Here is a 20044-nt window from a genome sequence, read left to right on the forward strand (position 1 = left end):
AGGTCTAGAATGGGTATCGGAATGGGCTATTCTGATTCCAACTGTTTGGTTGGGCAGAATCGGAATCCCATTCCCATTCCTACCAGAATGACATTCTCCCATTTGTGGGAATGGCCATTCCCTACCCCTCCCTTGGGAATGAAATCCCATTCCTGCTGATTCCAATTTTCATTCCTATTCTTGTTTGAACTGAACAGACCCATTCCTACCAGAATGACATTCTCCCATTTGTGGGAATGGCCATTCCCTACCCCTCCCTTGGGAATGAAATCCCATTCCTGCTGATTCCAATTTTCATTCCTATTCTTGTTTGAACTGAACAGACTACGAGTAAGGGTGAGCATTGTTCGATTAAAACCAAACCCAAAATTTTCGGTTTCAGTTTGTTTGGTTTGATTAATTCGGTTTTAAAAAATTTTGGTTTTGGTTTTCAAGAGTGAAAATTCGGTTAACAGAAAAAACCAAATTAACCGAAATTTACTATATACATACTATAATATATATTATTAATATGTAAAACATAATATATTATAATATGTATCTAATATATATCATATAAAATATATTAATATATGCATATATTATAATGTACACAAATATACTAATATATAATATATAATATGTATTAGTATAATATTAATAAAATTCAGTTTTTAACCGAATAAACCGAATGCCCACCCCTAATTATGAAAATGGGCGATTCCGATTCTGATTGCAAACCAAGCATACCAATGCACCAACTCCACCAAGTGATGGCACATTACTGATGCAAATGGGGGAGAAGATTGAGCAGCCGGGTCATCTAGGCCAACGCGGGCGAGTTAGAATGACACGGCCAACAGCCCTAATTCATTCCCAGGTTGACGACTCGACGGTTTAGCTTAAGCGATCCAATCCACCAAATCCTCTGTTTTCACACATCCTTAGAAGTTAAAACCTCGTTAAAACGGTTGAAGAAATCATTTTGTTGAGTTCAGCTTCAGTCGCGCCACTCTCCACTGTCTTACCCACGTTTTAAAACCTTATTACCATGATTCTTTATCCACAGCCAACAGGATGTCACGTGTCACCATTGGAGCTTCAGTGTCATTCTTCAGAGGACTTCACGAGCTCCCTAGTCTCAAGTCCTCGTTATCCATCTTCTTTCTTCTCAAAAAACAGATAGAAGGCTAAGCAAACGATTGAAATCTTCTCCAGCGTCCAGCTTCTTCTATCTACCTTCTACGGTTCTACCAACGATCAACATAGAAATCTCATGAACTCCAGCGAGAAATCTCGAGAATATAAAACGGAATTTCTTCAAAGCTGATGCTTCTTCCCATTGCACCCAAAATGACCCTCATGTCCTTTCTCTCCGTATCTAACCCAGCTTTTTCATCTTCTATACTCAGACCCTTCCATGGCAAACCAAGAAGTTCCAACTTTCTCGGTTGGGGCTCCTTTCCCACCAAAAGAAGCAACTTCTTATCCGGTGGCCGGAGTTTCTTATCCGGGTTAACCAGAGCGAAACCCAAAGAATTGATACTCGGAAACCCATCTGTAACAGTAGAGAAAGGCAAGTACAGCTACGATGTAGAAACCCTAATTAACAAACTCAGCAGCTTACCCCCTCGAGGCAGCATAGCTCGGTGCCTCGACGTATTCAAGAACAAGCTTTCACTTAACGACTTCGCCTTAGTCTTTAAAGAGTTTGCTCAGCGCGGTGATTGGCAACGTTCGCTTCGCCTCTTCAAATACATGCAACGGCAGATCTGGTGCAAGCCAAATGAACACATCTACACAATTATGATTGGTGTGTTGGGCCGAGAGGGATTACTCGACAAGTGCGCTGAGATATTCGACGAAATGCCCACTCATGGCGTCGCCCGCAGCGTGTTCTCTTTCACTGCTCTTATCAACGCTTACGGTCGGAATGGTCAGTACCAGACTTCGCTCGAGCTACTCGAACGAATGAAGAGAGAAAGGATTTCTCCCAGTATTTTGACTTATAATACTGTTATTAATTCTTGTGCTAGGGGCGGTTTGGAGTGGGAAGGGCTTTTGGGTTTGTTTGCTGAGATGCGACATGAGGGAATTCAGCCAGATCTTGTAACTTACAATACGTTGCTCTGTGCTTGTGGTAGTAGGGGCCTCGGGGATGAGGCGGAGATGATCTTTAGAACCATGAACGAGGCCGGAATTGTTCCGGATATAAATACATACACTTATCTTGTCGAGACGTTTGGCAAATTGGAGAAGCTTGAGAAGGTTTCTAATCTTCTTAAAGAGATGGAATCAGAGGGGAATGTGCCAGATATCACTTCGTATAACGTATTGTTAGAAGCTTATGCGCATTCTGGGTCGATTAAAGAGGCTATGGGTGTATTTAGGCAAATGCAATCTGCAGGTTGTATGCCGAATGCTGCAACTTATAGTATTTTGCTGAATTTGTATGGGAGGCATGGGCGATATGACGACGTTCGTGAGTTGTTTCTTGAGATGAAAGTTAGCAATACAGAACCTGATGCTTCTACTTATAATATATTGATACAAGTGTTTGGCGAGGGTGGTTATTTTAGGGAGGTCGTCACATTGTTTAATGACATGGTGGAGGAGAATGTTGAGCCAAATATGGAGACATACGAGGGTTTGATATTTGCTTGTGGAAAGGGTGGACTCCATGAAGATGCAAAACGGATTCTATTGCACATGAATGAGAAAGGAGTGGTACCGAGTTCCAAGGCCTATACTGGAGTTGTAGAGGCATATGGACAGGCTGCATTGTATGAGGAAGCTCTTGTTGCATTTAATACAATGCATGAGGTTGGTAGCAAGCCAACAGTTGAAACCTACAACTCTCTGTTACACACATTTGCTAGAGGTGGTCTCTACAAGGAGTCAGAGGCAATAATGTGGCAAATGGGCGAGTCTGGTGTTGCACGTAACAGGGATTCATTCAATAGTATGATTGAAGCCTTTGGACAGGGGGGACAGTTTGAAGCAGCTATTAAGTCATATGTTGAGATGGAAAAGGCAAGATGTGACCCTGATGAGAGGACTCTTGAGGCTGTTTTAAGAGTTTACTGCTCTGCAGGTCTTGTTGATGAGAGTAAGGAGCAGTTTCAGGAAATTAAATCTTTGGGAATCATGCCTAATGTCATGTGCTATTGTATGCTGCTATCAGTTCATGCAAAGAATGACAGGTTAGTTTTTGTGTTACCTTGCTGTTTACTATACTAATTTTCACGATGCTTAGCTCTGGTATTTATGTGCAGTTTTGCACTAGTACTGGTAACTTAGTTATTACCCTTGCTTATCATCTATATGATCTTTTTCATTCTATAACTAACAGATTAATAAAATGCACAATTTGGTTTGCCATCTAGGTTGGGTGGAAGTAGTAAGAAATGATTTAAGCGCCCACATATGGAAGAATAGCAAAACATAATTCATGTAGCTGACCCCATATAGTTGGGAGAAGGCTTAGATGATGATGATGATGATGATAAGTATAATATAAACACCGAAAAACAAAGTAGTGGGTAATTACACAATTTGATATGGTATTTGAGTTTTACAGAGACTGTACCATGGAAATTTTGTAAGAACTGTTGAACTTTGATGGGTCTCATCATTTAAATTTTAGCTACAATGAAATTGGACAGCTGAAATTCATTACTACTTTGTCACCAATGTAACATTGAAAATGAAAAATTGTATATAACTTGCACATTAACAAACATTGTCTGGTTGGTGGTCATCGCCCAGAAACTTTTGTAGTAGGTATTTTTTGGAGAACTGTTGAACATTGGGAATTGCAGTACTTATACAAATTAATCAGAAAGGCAGAAGTAAAATGGATATCAAATCTTTGAATATTGTAATGACCTCTATTAACATCTAGACAACAAAAAGACATATCAAATGTAATGACCTCTATCAAATCTTTGTTAGATTGGGCACCTTATACTTGTTGCCTTCATATCAAATGATTATTTCTGTGTTATATTTTGCTATGCACAATTTAGTCCAACTAAAGAACCAGTGGTTCCATTGATTTATAGATTGAAGTTTCTTCTTACTACCTCAAATTAAAACATATTCGGTCTTTTAGTTGCCCTTTCAGAGATTGCAACTTGTACCACATTGGTTCTTTTTTACTGGTGCACTCATTAGTCTTCATTTCATATGGTCAAACCATCTAAATCCATTTAATATAACCTTGTCCAACGTTACTGAGACATTGCAACACAGTTGGGTGGTTGGGCCTAGCTTTGTTGGCACTTGTTATATCATATATGATGTCAATGATGCTCCAAGTGGAGTCAGCAAAAACGTCTTGGCACTTCGCCTTGTTAGACAAGGTATCATGAGAGAATTAGAAAATACTTGGACTCTAGTTGGAATTCAACTGATCTTAATTATTAAAGAACTAAAGAATTCCTAGCTGCACTAAGTTAAGAACCAAAAATCAGTAAAATTAAAATTGGGAAGCCACTAAAAAACATCTAGGGTTCTAGGAGCAAAGAACATAACTCTAAAACTCTTACATTGGTTCACACCAATGATAAAAAAGTTTCCAATTTCTACTCAACAGCTAATCAAATGCAAAGATCAAGGCACTATAAACTTCAAAGATAAATGAGTATACAATTTTCTTTACGGACATGGTGGAACCCTTGAAAGTACATACTGCAAGAAAAAGTTGGTCTTTCTTTTCAAGAGTTGCTTCCAGAGCCACTTAGAGGGTGTTCGGTAGTGTGAAAATATCGTGGATGGGGCCGTTTTGGTCTTGTCCACGATAGAATGTGGTGTTCTGCTTTGTGTGGAAGTGGATAGTCCCCGTCTAGAAAATAGCATGGACAGGGATGAGCCACACCCCAATTTATCATCCACAGTATTTTCTCGTGGATGGGCTCATAGTTGTCAAGGCATTGGCTGGGCGCCTCGCCCAAACGCCTTGATTTTTAGCAACTAGGCGACTAAGCGCCCGCCTAGGTGACAAAAATGACAAGGCGGGCGCCTTTTATAATATCATTTATGTTAATAAACCCTAGCAGATTCTAGGTTGAAGTAGAGAAGAAGAAAGAAAAGAGAAAGAAGAAGAAGAAGAAGAAGAAGAAGAAGAAGAAGAAGAAGAAGAAGAAAGAAAGGTTCGGCCAGACTAGAAGAGAGTCAAAATCAGCCTCCCCTAGCTGACCCACTTGTATTTATTCAAAAACATAGAGTTACAGGAAAGACCATTTTGTCCCTCATAGAAGATGTGACACATAACTTAAACTCAGATACAATAGACCTTTCACTCTCAAGCAGATAATCCAGAATGACCAAAATACCCCTGACTCGAGCATTCTAACACTCCCCCTCAAGCTGGAGAGTATATATCATATAGTCCCAGCTTGTTACAAATGTAATCTATTCTTCCCCGAGACAATCCCTTTGTGAGGAGATCTGCCCACTGATTTCCTGAGCTCACATGAGATGTGGTTATCACCCCACTTGTCACTTTCTCTCTTACAAAGTGACAATCAACCTCAATATGCTTAGTTCTCTCATGAAAGACGGGATTGGAAGAGATGTGAACAACAGCTTGGTTATCACAGTATAGTTTCATGGGTTTGTCAATTGAGAATCCCATCTCTTGAAGCAAGTTCTTCAGCCATACTAGCTCACGTGTGGTATGGGCCATAGCCCTGTACTCTGCTTCTGCACTATTTCTTGCCACCACTGTTTGTTTCTTGCTCTTCCAAGTTACAAGATTGCCACCGAGGAAGGTACAATACCCTGTAGTTGATCTCCTGTCTGATATAGAACCAGCCCAGTCAGCATCTGTGTACCCTATTATCTCAAGAGTTCCTCCACTTTGGTATAACAAACCACGACCTGGAGCACCTTTTAGGTACCTAACAATTCTCAATACAGCTTCCCAGTGAGGAACCCGAGGATGTTGCATAAACTGGCTCACCACACTCACAACAAATGATATATCTGGTCGGGTAATGGTCAGGTAGTTCAATTTGCCCACCAACCTTCTGTATCTTCCAGGATCATCAAACTCTTCACCCGCATCAACACTCAGCTTGGCATTGAGTTCCATAGGAGTCTCTGCTGGTTTAGCACCTAACAACCCTGTTTCTTCAAGTAGATCAAGAACATATTTTCTCTGACATAGGTTGATCCCATGTTTTGACCTCGCAACCTCTATTCCCAGGAAATATTTCAGCTTCCCCAGATCTTTTGTATTGAAGTGATCCTGTAAGAATTTCTTCAACCTGTTGATTCCATTGCTATCACTCCCAGTTATGACAATATCATCCACGTACACGACTAGCAAGATTTTCCCATCCTTGAGTTATAGCTGAACACAGAATGATCAACCTGACATTGTTTCATCCCAAAGGCTTTCATCACTTCATTGAACCTGCCAAACCAAGCACGTGGAGATTGTTTCAGTTCATAAATTGCCTTTTTGAGCCTACACACTTTGCCAGACTTCCCCTGAGCAACAAACCCTGGTGGTTGCTCCATATACACCTCCTCAACTAGATCACCATGCAGGAAGGCATTTTTTATGTCAAGTTGTACAAGAGGCCAATCATACATAGCATCTAATGAAATCAGCACCCGAACTGAACCAATCTTAGCCACAGGAGAAAATGTCTCCATATACTCCACACCATACATCTGAGAATAACCCTTGGCCACCAACCTCGCTTTCAATTGCTCCACACTGCCATCAGGAAGATACTTCACTGTGTAGACCCATTTACACCCAACTGTGTGCTTACCGGAAGGAGGAGCGGTGAGTTCCCATGTGTGATTATGTTGTAGAGCAGAGAGTTCTTCCATGGCTTGCTGCCACCCTGGGGAGGCAAGAGCTTCCTGGACTGTCTTGGGAATGGGAACAGATGAGAGTAATGATATAAATTTGCAATGAGAAGCAGAAAGGTGAGCAGTAGAAACATAGTGTGAAATGGGGTGAGAAGTACAAGTACGTTTACCTTTTCGCAGAGCAATAAGAAGATCAGGATCTGAAGGAGGAGCAGTAGCAGGATCTGTCGACAGGGGCTGAAGTGGAGGAGGGCCCGATGCACTTCTGCGGGTATACACTTGAGTGATTGGTGGCTTCTCAGTAGTAACAGGCATAGGATGTGCATCTGCAGTAGAAATAGGAGCTACTGGAAGGATGTCCACAACAGGTACAGGAAGGGGAACCATAGAGGGAGAGGAAGAGACCCCATCATCTGAGAAGAACAGAACTGACTCAAAGAAGGTGACATCAGAGTACACAAACGATTTATGGGATTTTGGGTTATAACACTTATATCCTTTCTGAGTCATTGAGTAGCCAAGAAAGATACACTTAGTAGCTTGAGCATCTAGCTTGTCTAACCCAGGCCCCAAGTGTTGAACAAAACAAACACAACCAAAGATTCTTGGGGTAAGAGGAAATGGAGATAAAGTGGGAAACAACACGGAGAAAGGGGATTGACTTCCAAGGATTGACATGGGCATCCGATTGATTAGAAAACAGGATGTGAGAACAACATCACTCCAAAAACGTTTTGGGACATTCATATTAATCATCAAGGATCGAGCAGTTTCAAGAAGATGTCGATTTTTTCGTTCAGCTACACCGTTCTGTTGTGGGGTGTAGGCACAAGAAGTTTGATGAATGATCCCATGATGTTCTAGGTATTGCTAAAATGGTGAGGAGTTGTATTCTTTGGCATTATCGGAGCGAAGAATTTTAATATGAACACCAAATTGAGTGCGTATTTCAGCATAAAATTTTTGAAAAATAGGGAACAACTCACTATGATCTTTCATAAGATAAATCCATGTCATCCTTGAAAAGTCATCAACAAAGATTACAAAATACTTATACCCATTGTATGACACCACTTTAATTGGACCCCATACATCGGAATGAACTAAAGAGAAAGGACTTGAGACACGACTATCAACTCTTGGACTAAATGAGACTCTATGATGTTTACCCAATTGACATGACTCACAATTTAATGATGAAAGATGACTCAAGGAAGGAACCATTAACTTCAAGGCCTTGAGAGAAGGATGACCAAGTCTGCAGTGCCATTGAAGAGGAGTAAGAGATGACTGAAAAGCTACTGGAGGACCACCACCATCAAGGTAATGTAATCCACCTGCTTCATGCCCTCCACCAATCTTCCTCCCCGTCTTGAGATCCTGAAACACACAAGAAGAAGGGTAGAAGGTTACAGAACAATTAAGAGACTTGGTTAATCTGCTGACAGACATAAGGTTAAAAGGAAACTTAGGAACATATAAAACATATGATAAAGGCAAGGAGGAGAGATTAACATCACCAACACCACAGATAGGAGATGTAGAACCATTAGCAAGTCTAACTGTTTGAGGTGTGGAGGAGTGGGAAAGGGAAGAAAATACATCATCAGTCCCAGACATATGGTCCGAGGCCCCGAAGTCAATGATCCAGTGTGAGTCTTTGGAAGCTAAGCAAGCCATACCTGAATGGGCAAGTGTAGCGGTGTTCTGCTGAGATGTTTGAATGAACTGCTCATATACTGCACGTGGTACACTCACCATTTCCTTCTCAGAAGCACAAGTAGATGTGGAGGGGATTGGGTCAGTTTGCTGACTTTCAGTAATTGTGTCACTACCCTTAGTCCTAGCATGGTTAGCCCAAGTGTTGGGTGCACCACGCAAATCATAGCAGAAATTAACTGTGTGCCCCTCTAAACCACAATGTGTACACTTTCTCTGACTATTACTCCCTTTAGTCACTACCAAACCAGATCTGTCAGAGAGAGAAGAATGTTCTACCGACTCAATGGATGTCCTCTTAAGACGAGCAAAAACTTCTTCAAGTGAGGGAAGAGCAGATCCTCCCAATATTTGTGCTTTGACAGGCTCATACTCAGCCTTCAACCCCACAAGAAACCTTGTCACATCAAGCTGCTCACGTTGCTGTTTTTGGATCTGAACATCTGATGTTAGAGGATGATACACATTGAGCTCATTACGAATGTTCTTCAAACTTGCATAGTACTCTTCTAAGCTTTGACTCCCTTGCTTCAAATTGAAATACTCTTGGTACAACTGATACACCGTAGTTGTATTGTCTTGTCCAGAGTACAACTTCTTAGCATGATCCCAGATTTCCTTAGCTGTATCTAGGAACATGAAGTTCACACTAATCTTTGGTTCCATGCTGTTCCAGAGCCATGTCATTATCTGTGCATCTACTTGTTCCCAGTCACTGAACCCAGGGGAATCAGAGGGAGATTTCTCCTCTCTTACATGTTTTACCTTCCTCTTGGCCTTCAAGAACACCTCCACAGATTTTGCCCATGGTACATAATTCTCACCATTCAATTTGATGGATGTCATTTGAACACTTAGATAGTCTGGAGAAAGTATGACTCCTGTTTTGTTATCATTCCCATTTTCAAATGAAGCCATCTTAATTATTTCACCTTCAAATATACAACACAACCTCACACTCTTTCACAAGACTTATCTCACTTATAACACCACCAATTCCAGCTTCTTTAAATACACATTCGTTCCCATCGCTTCTCGATTAATGGCTAGGTCTGAACTTTGCAACGGAGCTCCTAATGAAATTTGTTCTTGAGTCAATCTCCTCAGTCTTTATTGACTCGTGGCTCTTTACTTCTTTTTTTTTCCTATGAATTTTTCCTATGAACCAAATTAATCTAATTATGGTTATGGACGAATCAGTATTGATGCTTTATTACACTACCTTTTATGAGAACCACACACTAAGGCTGAAATCACTCAGTCTTCACATCAAACACCTGGGCTGCACACTGCAGAACCATTCACCATCAACACACTAAGACTGAAATCACTCAGTCCTCACATCAAACACTTGGGCTGCACACTGCAGAACTGATTACACACAAGGTATAGGAGATCACTTTTAAATATTTTGAAACATAGATACACCAATCACCACGACACAACCACCACTAATCTACTGCTGTTGTGAACTTCAGCAGTCGACAACTCTTCTTTCAACATACATACGAAGAGAAATGCAGAGGAACACGACTGAGATGCATATCAGTCACACTGAGCACCACCACAACCAACTTTTGAAACAAAAAGAAACATTCAGTCCCTTACTTGGACAAACAACAGTAGTGTTCATACCTGTCCACATTCAGCCCTCTTCGATACTGAATAGAGGGTTTAGTATACCACTACAATGACCACCACAGCAACGACCAGAGGCATCCTCACCTCCAGGCCCACAAAACGACAGCTCCTTTTCAGCTCCTTATCAAACCTCCACTCAGGTCAGTCGAAAAGGAAGAAGATGACTGTGAAAGTTGGCGGCGAACCCAGAAAGAGAACAGCAGCAAGAAAGAAATGAGGATACGACCTTACAGCTCTGATACCATGTTAGTAAACCCTAGCAGATTCTAGGTTGAAGTAGAGAAGAAGAAAGAAAAGAGAAAGAAGAAGAAGAAGAAGAAGAAGAAGAAGAAGAAGAAGAAGAAGAAGAAGAAGAAGAAAGAAAGAAAGGTTCGGCCAGACTAGAAGAGAGTCAAAATCAGCCTCCCCTAGCTGACCCACTTGTATTTATTCAAAAACATAGAGTTACAGGAAAGACCATTTTGTCCCTCATAGAAGATGGGACACATAACTTATATTCAGATACAATAGACCTTTCACTCTCAAGTAGATAATCCAGAATGACCAAAATACCCCTGACTCGAGCATTCTAACAATTTATATTGTTGTATCTTATTAATGTATGCGTTAATACATTTTATTATATGCTATTATATCAATTATACTTTGTTTTAATGTTTTACTATTGAAATTTAAAATATCAAAGGGTTTTGAGAAGAGAAAAAGAAAGAAAGAAAGCATAGAATAATAAAGTTCTTTTTTTTCTATTCTCTCTCTCTAATTAAATAAAATAGAAACTCCATCCTTGTTTTTTTTTCTATTTTACTTTCCATCTTGAATATTTATCATATAAAGTTAATAACCTTCTTTAGCTGCTAATTAATATGAATTTGCTCTATCAAATACTTATTATAGTAGTATTATTTTTGAAAATAATGAAATTAATATATGTAAAATTTAATGTTAAAAGATAGTAGTATTATCTTTTAGATTCTGTTATGACCCAGAAATTTGACACGCAGTTCACAGACTTACAGCAGCGTTCACACACTCGAACATCAACAAAAGAGACTAGTATTCGTTCAGCAGAAAAACATTAACAGTTGGTCGGTTCTTCGAGAGACCGCTGGCTCTCCCAAACACTCACAGTATTCTTTACTGAAAGAAAAACATACCCCCCTATCCCCCAAAGCCCCTTCTTATACTCTTCTGATAGCATAACTGACTCCCTCTATAAATGCCCAGCTGGCCTAGTTATAAATGCCAAAAAACTCTTCTTTTTTCATAACTGACATAGCTATAAATGCCCCAAGACTCTCCTTATTCCCTCCAGCTATAATTGCCCTCATGTGATTAATTGTTCAATTATTCCCCCCCCCTTAGCTGATTGTTGACCTTTCCTCTTCCTGGCATACGTAAGGTTAATTGGGGCCTATCATTACCCGTTGCCCAAAGTCTAACCTTGTCTCGAAGTAAGTCAAAAGGCTCCCAAGAATCTTCAAAATCAGGCAGGTCCTGCCAATGAATAAGCACTTCCAACCAGTAACTCCAGGCATCGTGGATGGACGCACACTGCGCACGGCAGCAGGATAATGGAGCTTTGCAACTCTTCCAGTCTCTGAATAAAATTCCTTCTTTCTTTGAAAGCTAGACCTTTTCAATCTCTTGACTGCTACCCTTGTTCCATCAGGTAAAAGCCCACTATATGTGCCCCCAGTCTTGGCATTTCCAACAAGACGGTACCTTCACTGAAATTCTTTGTAATTGGCCTCAGTTCCTCATTGCTGAAGACTTTCCATGATGGGGTAACTGGTGCAGATGTTGATGGATTAGATGCTTTGCGAGACCTTCTGCACCTCTTGCTCCTCCTGTATGCAAGCAACCAAATTACAACAGCCAAAGTTGTGCAAAGGATCATCCCACTAACAGTTGCAAGGATGATAAGATACTCCTTGTGGCGGCGCAGGTGGTAGCATTTGTTCTCTATATCAAGCATACAGATGAACTCATGAGAGTTGTTGCATCTCTCACCCACAAGGGTTGGTTGGCCATTAGTCACCGATGTACAGGTATTGATTAGATTAATGCCTTTGCATGATGAATTGGAGCCATTGGAGTGAAATGGTGCCCTAGGGGAGATGGACTCATTCCAATGTGTTGCATTGTCAGACCACTTCCAACTAAAACCACCTGTAGAATTGAAGCCTCTTCCTCCAACCCAGCAGCCTCTTGCTGTATTAGTGCAGAGTTTTTCAGCAAAACTTAGTTCCTTGGCTGATGTCAGTGCTGCCAAGTGCCCATTATAATCCCTACATTGGGACTCTGATTCATCCCAATAACTGGAGTTTTCTATCAGCCCAAAACACTTGCCCTTATTCGGACTGATTACCGACAGGTCTCGTAGGGGAGCAGAGAGCACCTCGAATTGGCGACGATATTCCTTAACAGTAGAAGACTGATGTAATGAGAAGAGCTACTCCTGTAAATTACCCTCCTGAGTCGATTGAAAACGTTCAAGGAGGAGCTCTTTGAATTCTGTCCAACCATGAAAAGGTCGCCTACCATCCTCCCAATAATACCAAGCCAGTGCATCACCCTCTAAACAGACCACTGCCGCCTGCAGACGTTCCGCCGGAAGCAAGCCATTAATCTCAAAATAACGCTCTGCGCGAGAAAGCCAGCCGTCTAGATTTTCCCCATAAAAAATAGGCAGCTCCAACTTCTGAGGAAGTGAATCAGAAGTATGTTCCGGGACTAACATTGAAGGGGACGTCGGGAAAGCTGCACTCTTCCCTTTGTCAGCCGCACGACTTGATGCGGATACAGGAGGAGCATTGTCAGTTGTAGACAAAGGAGCTGACAAGGACTGTTGCTGAAGCAACAGATCAAAACGTCTCACCAAATCTTGAACGCTTCCTTCCAGAGACGAGATCTTCGAAAGTCCAGCTGTTATCTCATCACGTAAGCCATCCACTTCAGAATGCAGAGAAGTCAAGCGTTCTTCGAAATCCTCCACCTGCGATGCCACTTCCTTAGCTGTCACCATGGCCGAGGAAAGACGCGCTCTGATACCACTGTTATGACCCAGAAATTTGACACGCAGTTCACAGACTTACAACAGCGTTCACACACTCGAACATCAACAAAAGAGACTAGTATTCATTCAGCAGAAAAACATTAACAATTGGTCGGTTCTTCGAGAGACCGCCGGCTCTCCCAAACACTCACAGTATTCTTTACTCAAAGAAAAACATACCCCCCTATCCCCTAAAGCCCCTTCTTATACTCTTCTGATAGCATAACTGGCTCCCTCTATAAATGCCCAGCTGGCCTAGTTGTAAATGCCCAAAAACTCTTCTTTTTTCATAACTGACATAGCTATAAATGCCCCAAGACTCTCCTTATTCCCTCCAGCTATAATTGCCCTCATGTGATTAATTGTTCAATTATTTCCCCCCCTTAGCTGATTGTTGACCTTTCCTCTTCCTGGCATACGTAAGGTTAATTGGGGCCTATCAGATGGGCTCATAGTTGTCAAGGCATTGGCTGGGCGCCTCTCCCAAATGCCTTGATTTTTAGCAACTAGGCGACTAAGCGCCCGCCTAGGTGACAAAAATGACAAGGCGGGCGCCTTTTATAATATCATTTATATTGTTGTATCTTATTAATGTATGTGTTAATACATTTTATTATATGCTGTTATATCAATTATACTTTGTTTTAATGTTTTACTATTGAAATTTAAAATATCAAAGGGTTTTGAGAAGAGAAAAAGAAAGAAAGAAAGCATAGAATAATAAAGTTCTTTTTTCTCTATTCTCTTTCTCTAATTAAATAAAATAGAAACTCCATCCTTGTTTTTTTTCTATTTTACTTTCCATCTTGAATATTTATCATATAAAGTTAATAACCTTCTTTAGCTGCTAATTAATATGAATTTTCTCTATCAAATACTTATTATAGTAGTATTATTTTTGAAAATAATGAAATTAATATATGTAAAATTTAATGTTAAAAGATAGTAGTATTATCTTTTAGATTGATGATTTGCCACATTTTTAGAGGAAATTTAATGTTCTTAATGGTATATAAAACTAGGAAACTAGCCAAAAGTCAGTTTTTTATATTATAAAATTTGTATCGCCTAGGCAATGCCTAGGCACCTGCCTAGGCGGTTAGGCGACTAGGCGCCCCAATGTCGCTCAGGGTCACCTAGATGCCTTGAAAACTATGGATCGGCCACACTATGGTATGGACAATTTGTGGGAATGGTTCAGTGTAATGCAGGAGTGTTAATACTGGTCAAACTACCCTCATTTTATTTAACCTTTAATATATTTTAATTTATATTGAAATTATTTTTTAAATTGTTTATTGCTGAAGATAATATTATAATGATAAATATATTTATTAGTAATTATGTATTGGTGTTTTATTTTTTCCATTATTATTTCAATTTTTTTTGCTAAAATTGTAGTTTTTTTTTTCCATTCATGATCATATGGGTGCAAATGGATTAGATCATCCAATTTGAATCCGATCCTATTTTTGTCAGATTCAGATAACCATTTGTGGGATTTTTGGATCGGATCCAATTGGAATTTGGATCACCCCTATCCGATCTAACAGGATCTGATTCGATCTGATACATATATTTATATATTTATAAACATATTTACTTATAAAAATACGTGTATATATTAATATATTTATTTATAAATATGTTTATATTGCATTTTTAATTTTTTTTTTTATAAAAAGACATGTATATATTAATATATATGATGAAAATAGTTGAAAAAATAACTTATGTTTTTTGTTTTTCTTTATATAAACTTTTTTGTTTTTTCTTTTAATAATTTATTAAATTTTTCATAATTTGAATCGGACCGGATTAGATTCAGATATCTGACATCCTTAACAGATTCGAATTTGAATAGCCATTTGTGAGATCCAATCGGATCTTTGGATCCGATTGGATTGGATCTTTTATTCTGCTATTGGATCGGAATCAGATATACCTTGATTTGAATCCAATCCAATCCGTTTGCATCCCTACATGATCGATTGTGTAAATTATCTCACAAGTTGTATATGAGATGTATGAAATCAATAGGTGTGGTGTGGACAAATCCACACTACACCTGCAGAATGCCCCTGTGGGTATAGACAGTTTCTGTCCACAATTCAGAACAGGTGTAAACAGTAGTGTGGTGTGGATTGGTCCCTGCCACAGAGTGTGGTGTGGACCAGTTCACACCCACCAATTTCTCATCCACGTTATAGAACACCCCCTTAATAACTATTAAGTATCCAGGCATGAATTTTCCAGACTAAGAGCATTTTTAACCAACAAAAGTTGGCCTATTATGGGCAGCATCCCAAGAAAACCTTTCCCAAGATCTGATGCACCATAAACAAGGTTGGATAGGTCCTGTAGGTCCATCCATGAGAATGACTTTTTTTGACTTTATGCTGAAAACTAATTATGAGATGATCCCCATTTTAGTCTTAATTAGCTTCAAATTGAATCTGAGCAGGTTCTAAAGGAGTCTCATTGAAGATCAACCTGGGTAAAAGTGTATATGATTCAATTAGACATTGAAGTTGTTTTTTTTTTTTTTTTTTTTAATTTTGTTTCCTGTTGTGTCACATATATGGTTCTGTGCATTATGAACATTCCCTAGTCAAAATGGTCTTCTCGTTAGGTGGAGAGCCTTAGAGGGCTCTTACTGTTTTAGAATTTAACAAGTTGAACCCCCATATCTTATTCTTGCATCTTCAAGTTGCAGCAAATTTCTCTAGAAAGTTTTGAACTACATCAGTATGTTGCAACATTGAGACATCGATAGGCAGTTATAACAGTAGGCATAAGGCATATCTCTCTATCTCTCTTAGTAGTATTTGGTTTCTATCTGCAAAGATGTCTGAAGATGCATGTTTTCAAACTTAAATGATAGTTAGAATGAGTCTCAGTTAAAATCCTTATTTTTTCACTTTCAATCAATAAAGACTCTGTTATCCATAAAAAAAGAGTCTCAGTTAAAATCCTTCACTGCAAGATACAATAGATTTCTCCAGAAATTTTTAAATTACTTTACTATGTTCAGGACTTTTGATGGCAATACTTCTAGGAAAGCAATTTCTCCCTGCTGAGCTGTTCAAAACAATTTCTCCCTACTTGTTTCCTTTTGCTTTTAAGATAGAATATAACGACTCATTGCTGAAAATTAGTATGGTTTTCATATAGTATGTATCCATTCTGTGCAGATACTTTGGATGCAAGGTAAAATATCATGTTAACAGAACCTTATTACTGATTGTGACATATACACATAAATATATACATGCATATTGGGGGAAATAAAAACAAAAATATGTATATATTTGTCTTTTCATGCTCATGCTAGGGCGTTCCCTGGAAGCTACATGCTACACCTTAATCCAGGTGTGGTGTCAAATGGGCAAGGGTATGCTGGGGCATCTGGATGTGACACCAGACAGAATGGAATGGCGAAACAGGATTCATGTAACCAACCCATATAGTTGGGATAGGACTTAGATGATAATGATGATATTGCAAAACCTAGAAAATCTCTTCAGGGTTGGGATGGGACCAAAGCTTACCAAAACTCTAAATAGGAGTGTTCAGGGTCTAGTTTAGTTCAGTTTGGAGATCTCAGACCAAACCAGTAAATTACGGTTTGACAAATTCTCAGACCAAACCAAACTGCTCTATTATGGTTTGGTCCGATTTTCTAATATGGTTTGGGTCATTCTATTGTGCTTAACCCAATTAGAAAGCCCCAATAACATGCATACCTATATAAATAACAAATACAATTCAAATATCAAAATGAAATGTTAACAAGTGCCACCTATTACTATTATATAAATTACATTTGCACTTTCTCAAACATAAACAGATCATTGGGTATTAAATTACAAGTTAAAAATTTGAAACAAACAACGATAATGTATGAAATGTTAAATGAATACATACATACATATGTTATTATTATATTATATACATTAATAAATATATTATTTATAATTAGGTTTAATACATTTTGTGGTGTGGTCTGGTTTCTAAACTTCAAAAAACCAATCTGAACTAGTAAATTTATGGTCCAAGGAATTCTCAGACCAAACCAAACCGTTTTACGGCCAGAGGAGACCAAACCGACAATTTTGGTTTGGTTCAGTGCGGTTTGGCGGTCTAGACCATATATTGAACACCCCTAACTCTAAATATGGTTCAGGATTAAAGAAAGCAAACTTTGCTAAGGAAGAAATAGAAGAGGTTGAGGGCTACACAGACCTTAATTTTTTCAAAGGGCAAAATATAAAGTATGCCAAATAGCTTCTTCTATTGGAATTTGAGGCACACCTGGATAGTAGTTTTAAGAATCCTTTTTGGTTTAGAAAACTTCCAGACCACTCTTTAAACGAGAAAAGCTGATACATTTTGACAATTGACTTGTTTGATGTCTTCTTTTTCCTTTTGATTTATGAGAATCATATTTCTGTATGGTCATAAAAGAGGACACGTGTATCCATGGTTTTTAATAGTTCTTTATCCTCAGTTCCTCGTGATAATAATTTATTCCTTATCAATGCCTGCATTATCTTCTCTTTTTCTTCTATTTTTAATGGCAACTTGGCTCACTCCTACAGTTCATAAATTTTAGGTGGGATGACGTCCATGAGCTGCTAAATGAGATGGTCACAAATAAGGTATCAAATGCTCATCAAGTGATAGGACGGATGATCAAGGGGGATTATGATGATGACTCTAACTGGCAGATGGTAGAGTACATCTTTGACAAGTTTAACTCTGAAGGCTGTGGTTTAGGATTTAGGTTCTATAATGCACTTCTAGATGCACTGTGGTGGCTGGGACAAAAGGAGCGAGCTGCAAGAGTTCTGAATGAAGCTACAAAGCATGGTCTCTTTCCTGAACTGTTCCGCAAAAGCAAGCTCATGTGGTCTGTGGATGTGCATAGGTATCATTTGTGCTGCTAACTATTGTTCTTATTTGCGTTCTCTGTCGGTCTCTAACATTGAGCTTTATTCCTTGCCAGGATGTCAGTAGGTGGTGCCCTTGCTTCTATATCAGTTTGGCTCAATAACATGTATGACATGTTTACCAATGGAATGGATCTTCCTCAGCTGGCAGCTGTGGTAGTAGTGTAAGAATTTTTCTTATTTTCATATCTACACTCTAATATCTTAAACAGAAAGTGTTCCTATGGATATACCTGTCCCCATCATACATGCAGGAAGTCTAACATTCTTCTACTGATGTTGAGCTATCCAGATGATCATGAGTGTACAGTAGTCTACTGCATTTGTTTTTCTACAAATGGAACAGCTGACTACAAGGCACAGACATAGATTTTATGGTTTTTGTGATTTGATTGAAACTTTGCCTTATATCTTTACAAGAGCTGGAGAAGTGGCAGCATTGTTTGAATATCCTTTACTGATGGTGTTCTTTTTCTGTTAACCAGACGGGGAGAGATGGAGAAAAGTTCAATAACACGGGAACTTCCTGTTGCAAAGGCGGCTTATTCATTTTTGAAGGATAATGCATTATCATCCTTTTGTTTCCCTGGTTGGAACAAGGGCCGGATAATCTGCCATCGACCTCAGCTGAAACGGACTTTATCAGATCCTGAGCCATCTTCAGAGGGGTCCACAAGGGATAAATTGATTAACACCACTAACTCCAATTTTCCCCTTCCCGGCAGAAAGACATCAAGGAGTGGTTCTGATGGTAACCTACATGTTAATGACGATTCCGAGATGAGCACAAGAACAAGAACTGAACTTATGACAACCACTGCCTAATTGGCTCATGAATTTTGCAGAGCTTGCCCACGTAGCTGGGATATTAGTCTCCCCCTTACTGAGATAAACTTAAAAAAGCAGGGACCAGTTACTCATGAAAGCTGCTGGTGTTGGGAAATAGCAGCTGATGCATCCTCTTGGTGGGGAAAGTGTCCTATTTAACAAATACGCATTTCAGCTGCCAAACAGCTCAAAACATGGTTAGTGAGATAATTGAGATCCGGCCGGCATAGGAAAAGCTCAATTAGATTGGTTGCTGATCTGTTCAGAGCCAATTTATGAACGGGGTTGGAAGTTTTGTTCTCGCCTGTACAGGGGGTGCTCTCTTTTTAAACGTGTATGGACGATATTTTTCCTTACCATTACTAAAGATTCTTTTCTAGTCAGAAGAGTTGGTGCAGTTTCGAGAATAGATACGTATGATACAAATATAAAGATAAGGAGGGATTTTTGTGCTCGCTAACGAGATAGTTGATCATAACCTTTTCCTAAGGTGCCCCTCACGGTAGATTTGTGTAGTCTCTGATTAGGAACAACTGCATGGCCATTCAACAGGAAAATCTTTTCTTATCTCGCTGCCCCAGCAGGTCCGAGTGGGGGGGATGGAAGAAGAGGAAGTAATGCAGAAACTACTGCTTACAAAGTAGCCTTCGTCTCAATGATTCTTCTGGTCATTCAGAGGCGGGGGGGCACATCTAAAAGAATGCTTCCTTGTGCAACTAACGAGGGCCAAGTATGCATCTCTAGGGGGAAAATCATTGATAGCGTCAGGTTTTTTAGCTCAGACTTCGTGCAGTAGTGCTGAAACACAGTAAGTTCATAGACAATTGCATGAAGCCTATCCTCAAAAAATAGGGTAAGTTTATACGCGATTGCATGAATTCAAGTCCTAGACACTTCTCTTGACATAAATAATATATACATAAATGATAACTATATGAACCGGGTTGTTGGGTTGTTGAGGACCTAAACTTCCCAGTGGCGTCTGGCCACCCAAAATAAGTCCTTTTGTAACGTAAGAACTAGCACTGGACACGTGCAA

The 20044-nt window shown here is 39.4% G+C and overlaps 1 protein-coding gene across 2 annotated transcripts; it reads left to right on the forward strand.

Moving 5' to 3' along the window:
• Positions 1-1002: 1002 nt before the first annotated feature.
• PTAC2 (plastid transcriptionally active 2) lies at positions 1003-19388 on the forward strand. 2 transcript variants are annotated; one of them, XM_010273841.3, is made up of 4 exons: positions 1009-3182; positions 17841-18155; positions 18234-18341; positions 18663-19388. In XM_010273841.3, the coding sequence occupies exons 1-4, from the start codon at positions 1309-1311 to the stop codon at positions 19000-19002; spliced, it is 2637 nt and encodes an 878-aa protein (XP_010272143.1). In that variant the 5' UTR covers positions 1009-1308; the 3' UTR covers positions 19003-19388. The 2 variants fall into 2 exon arrangements, with proteins under 2 accessions (XP_088742699.1, XP_010272143.1); XM_088886573.1 differs by lacking the exon at positions 18663-19388 and having other exon boundaries at positions 1003-3182; positions 18234-18345.
• Positions 19389-20044: the final 656 nt, after the last annotated feature.

Source organism: Nelumbo nucifera, chromosome 4 (assembly GCF_055504915.1).
Source record: "Nelumbo nucifera cultivar China Antique chromosome 4, China Antique-T2T, whole genome shotgun sequence".
Taxonomy (NCBI): Eukaryota; Viridiplantae; Streptophyta; class Magnoliopsida; order Proteales; family Nelumbonaceae; genus Nelumbo; species Nelumbo nucifera.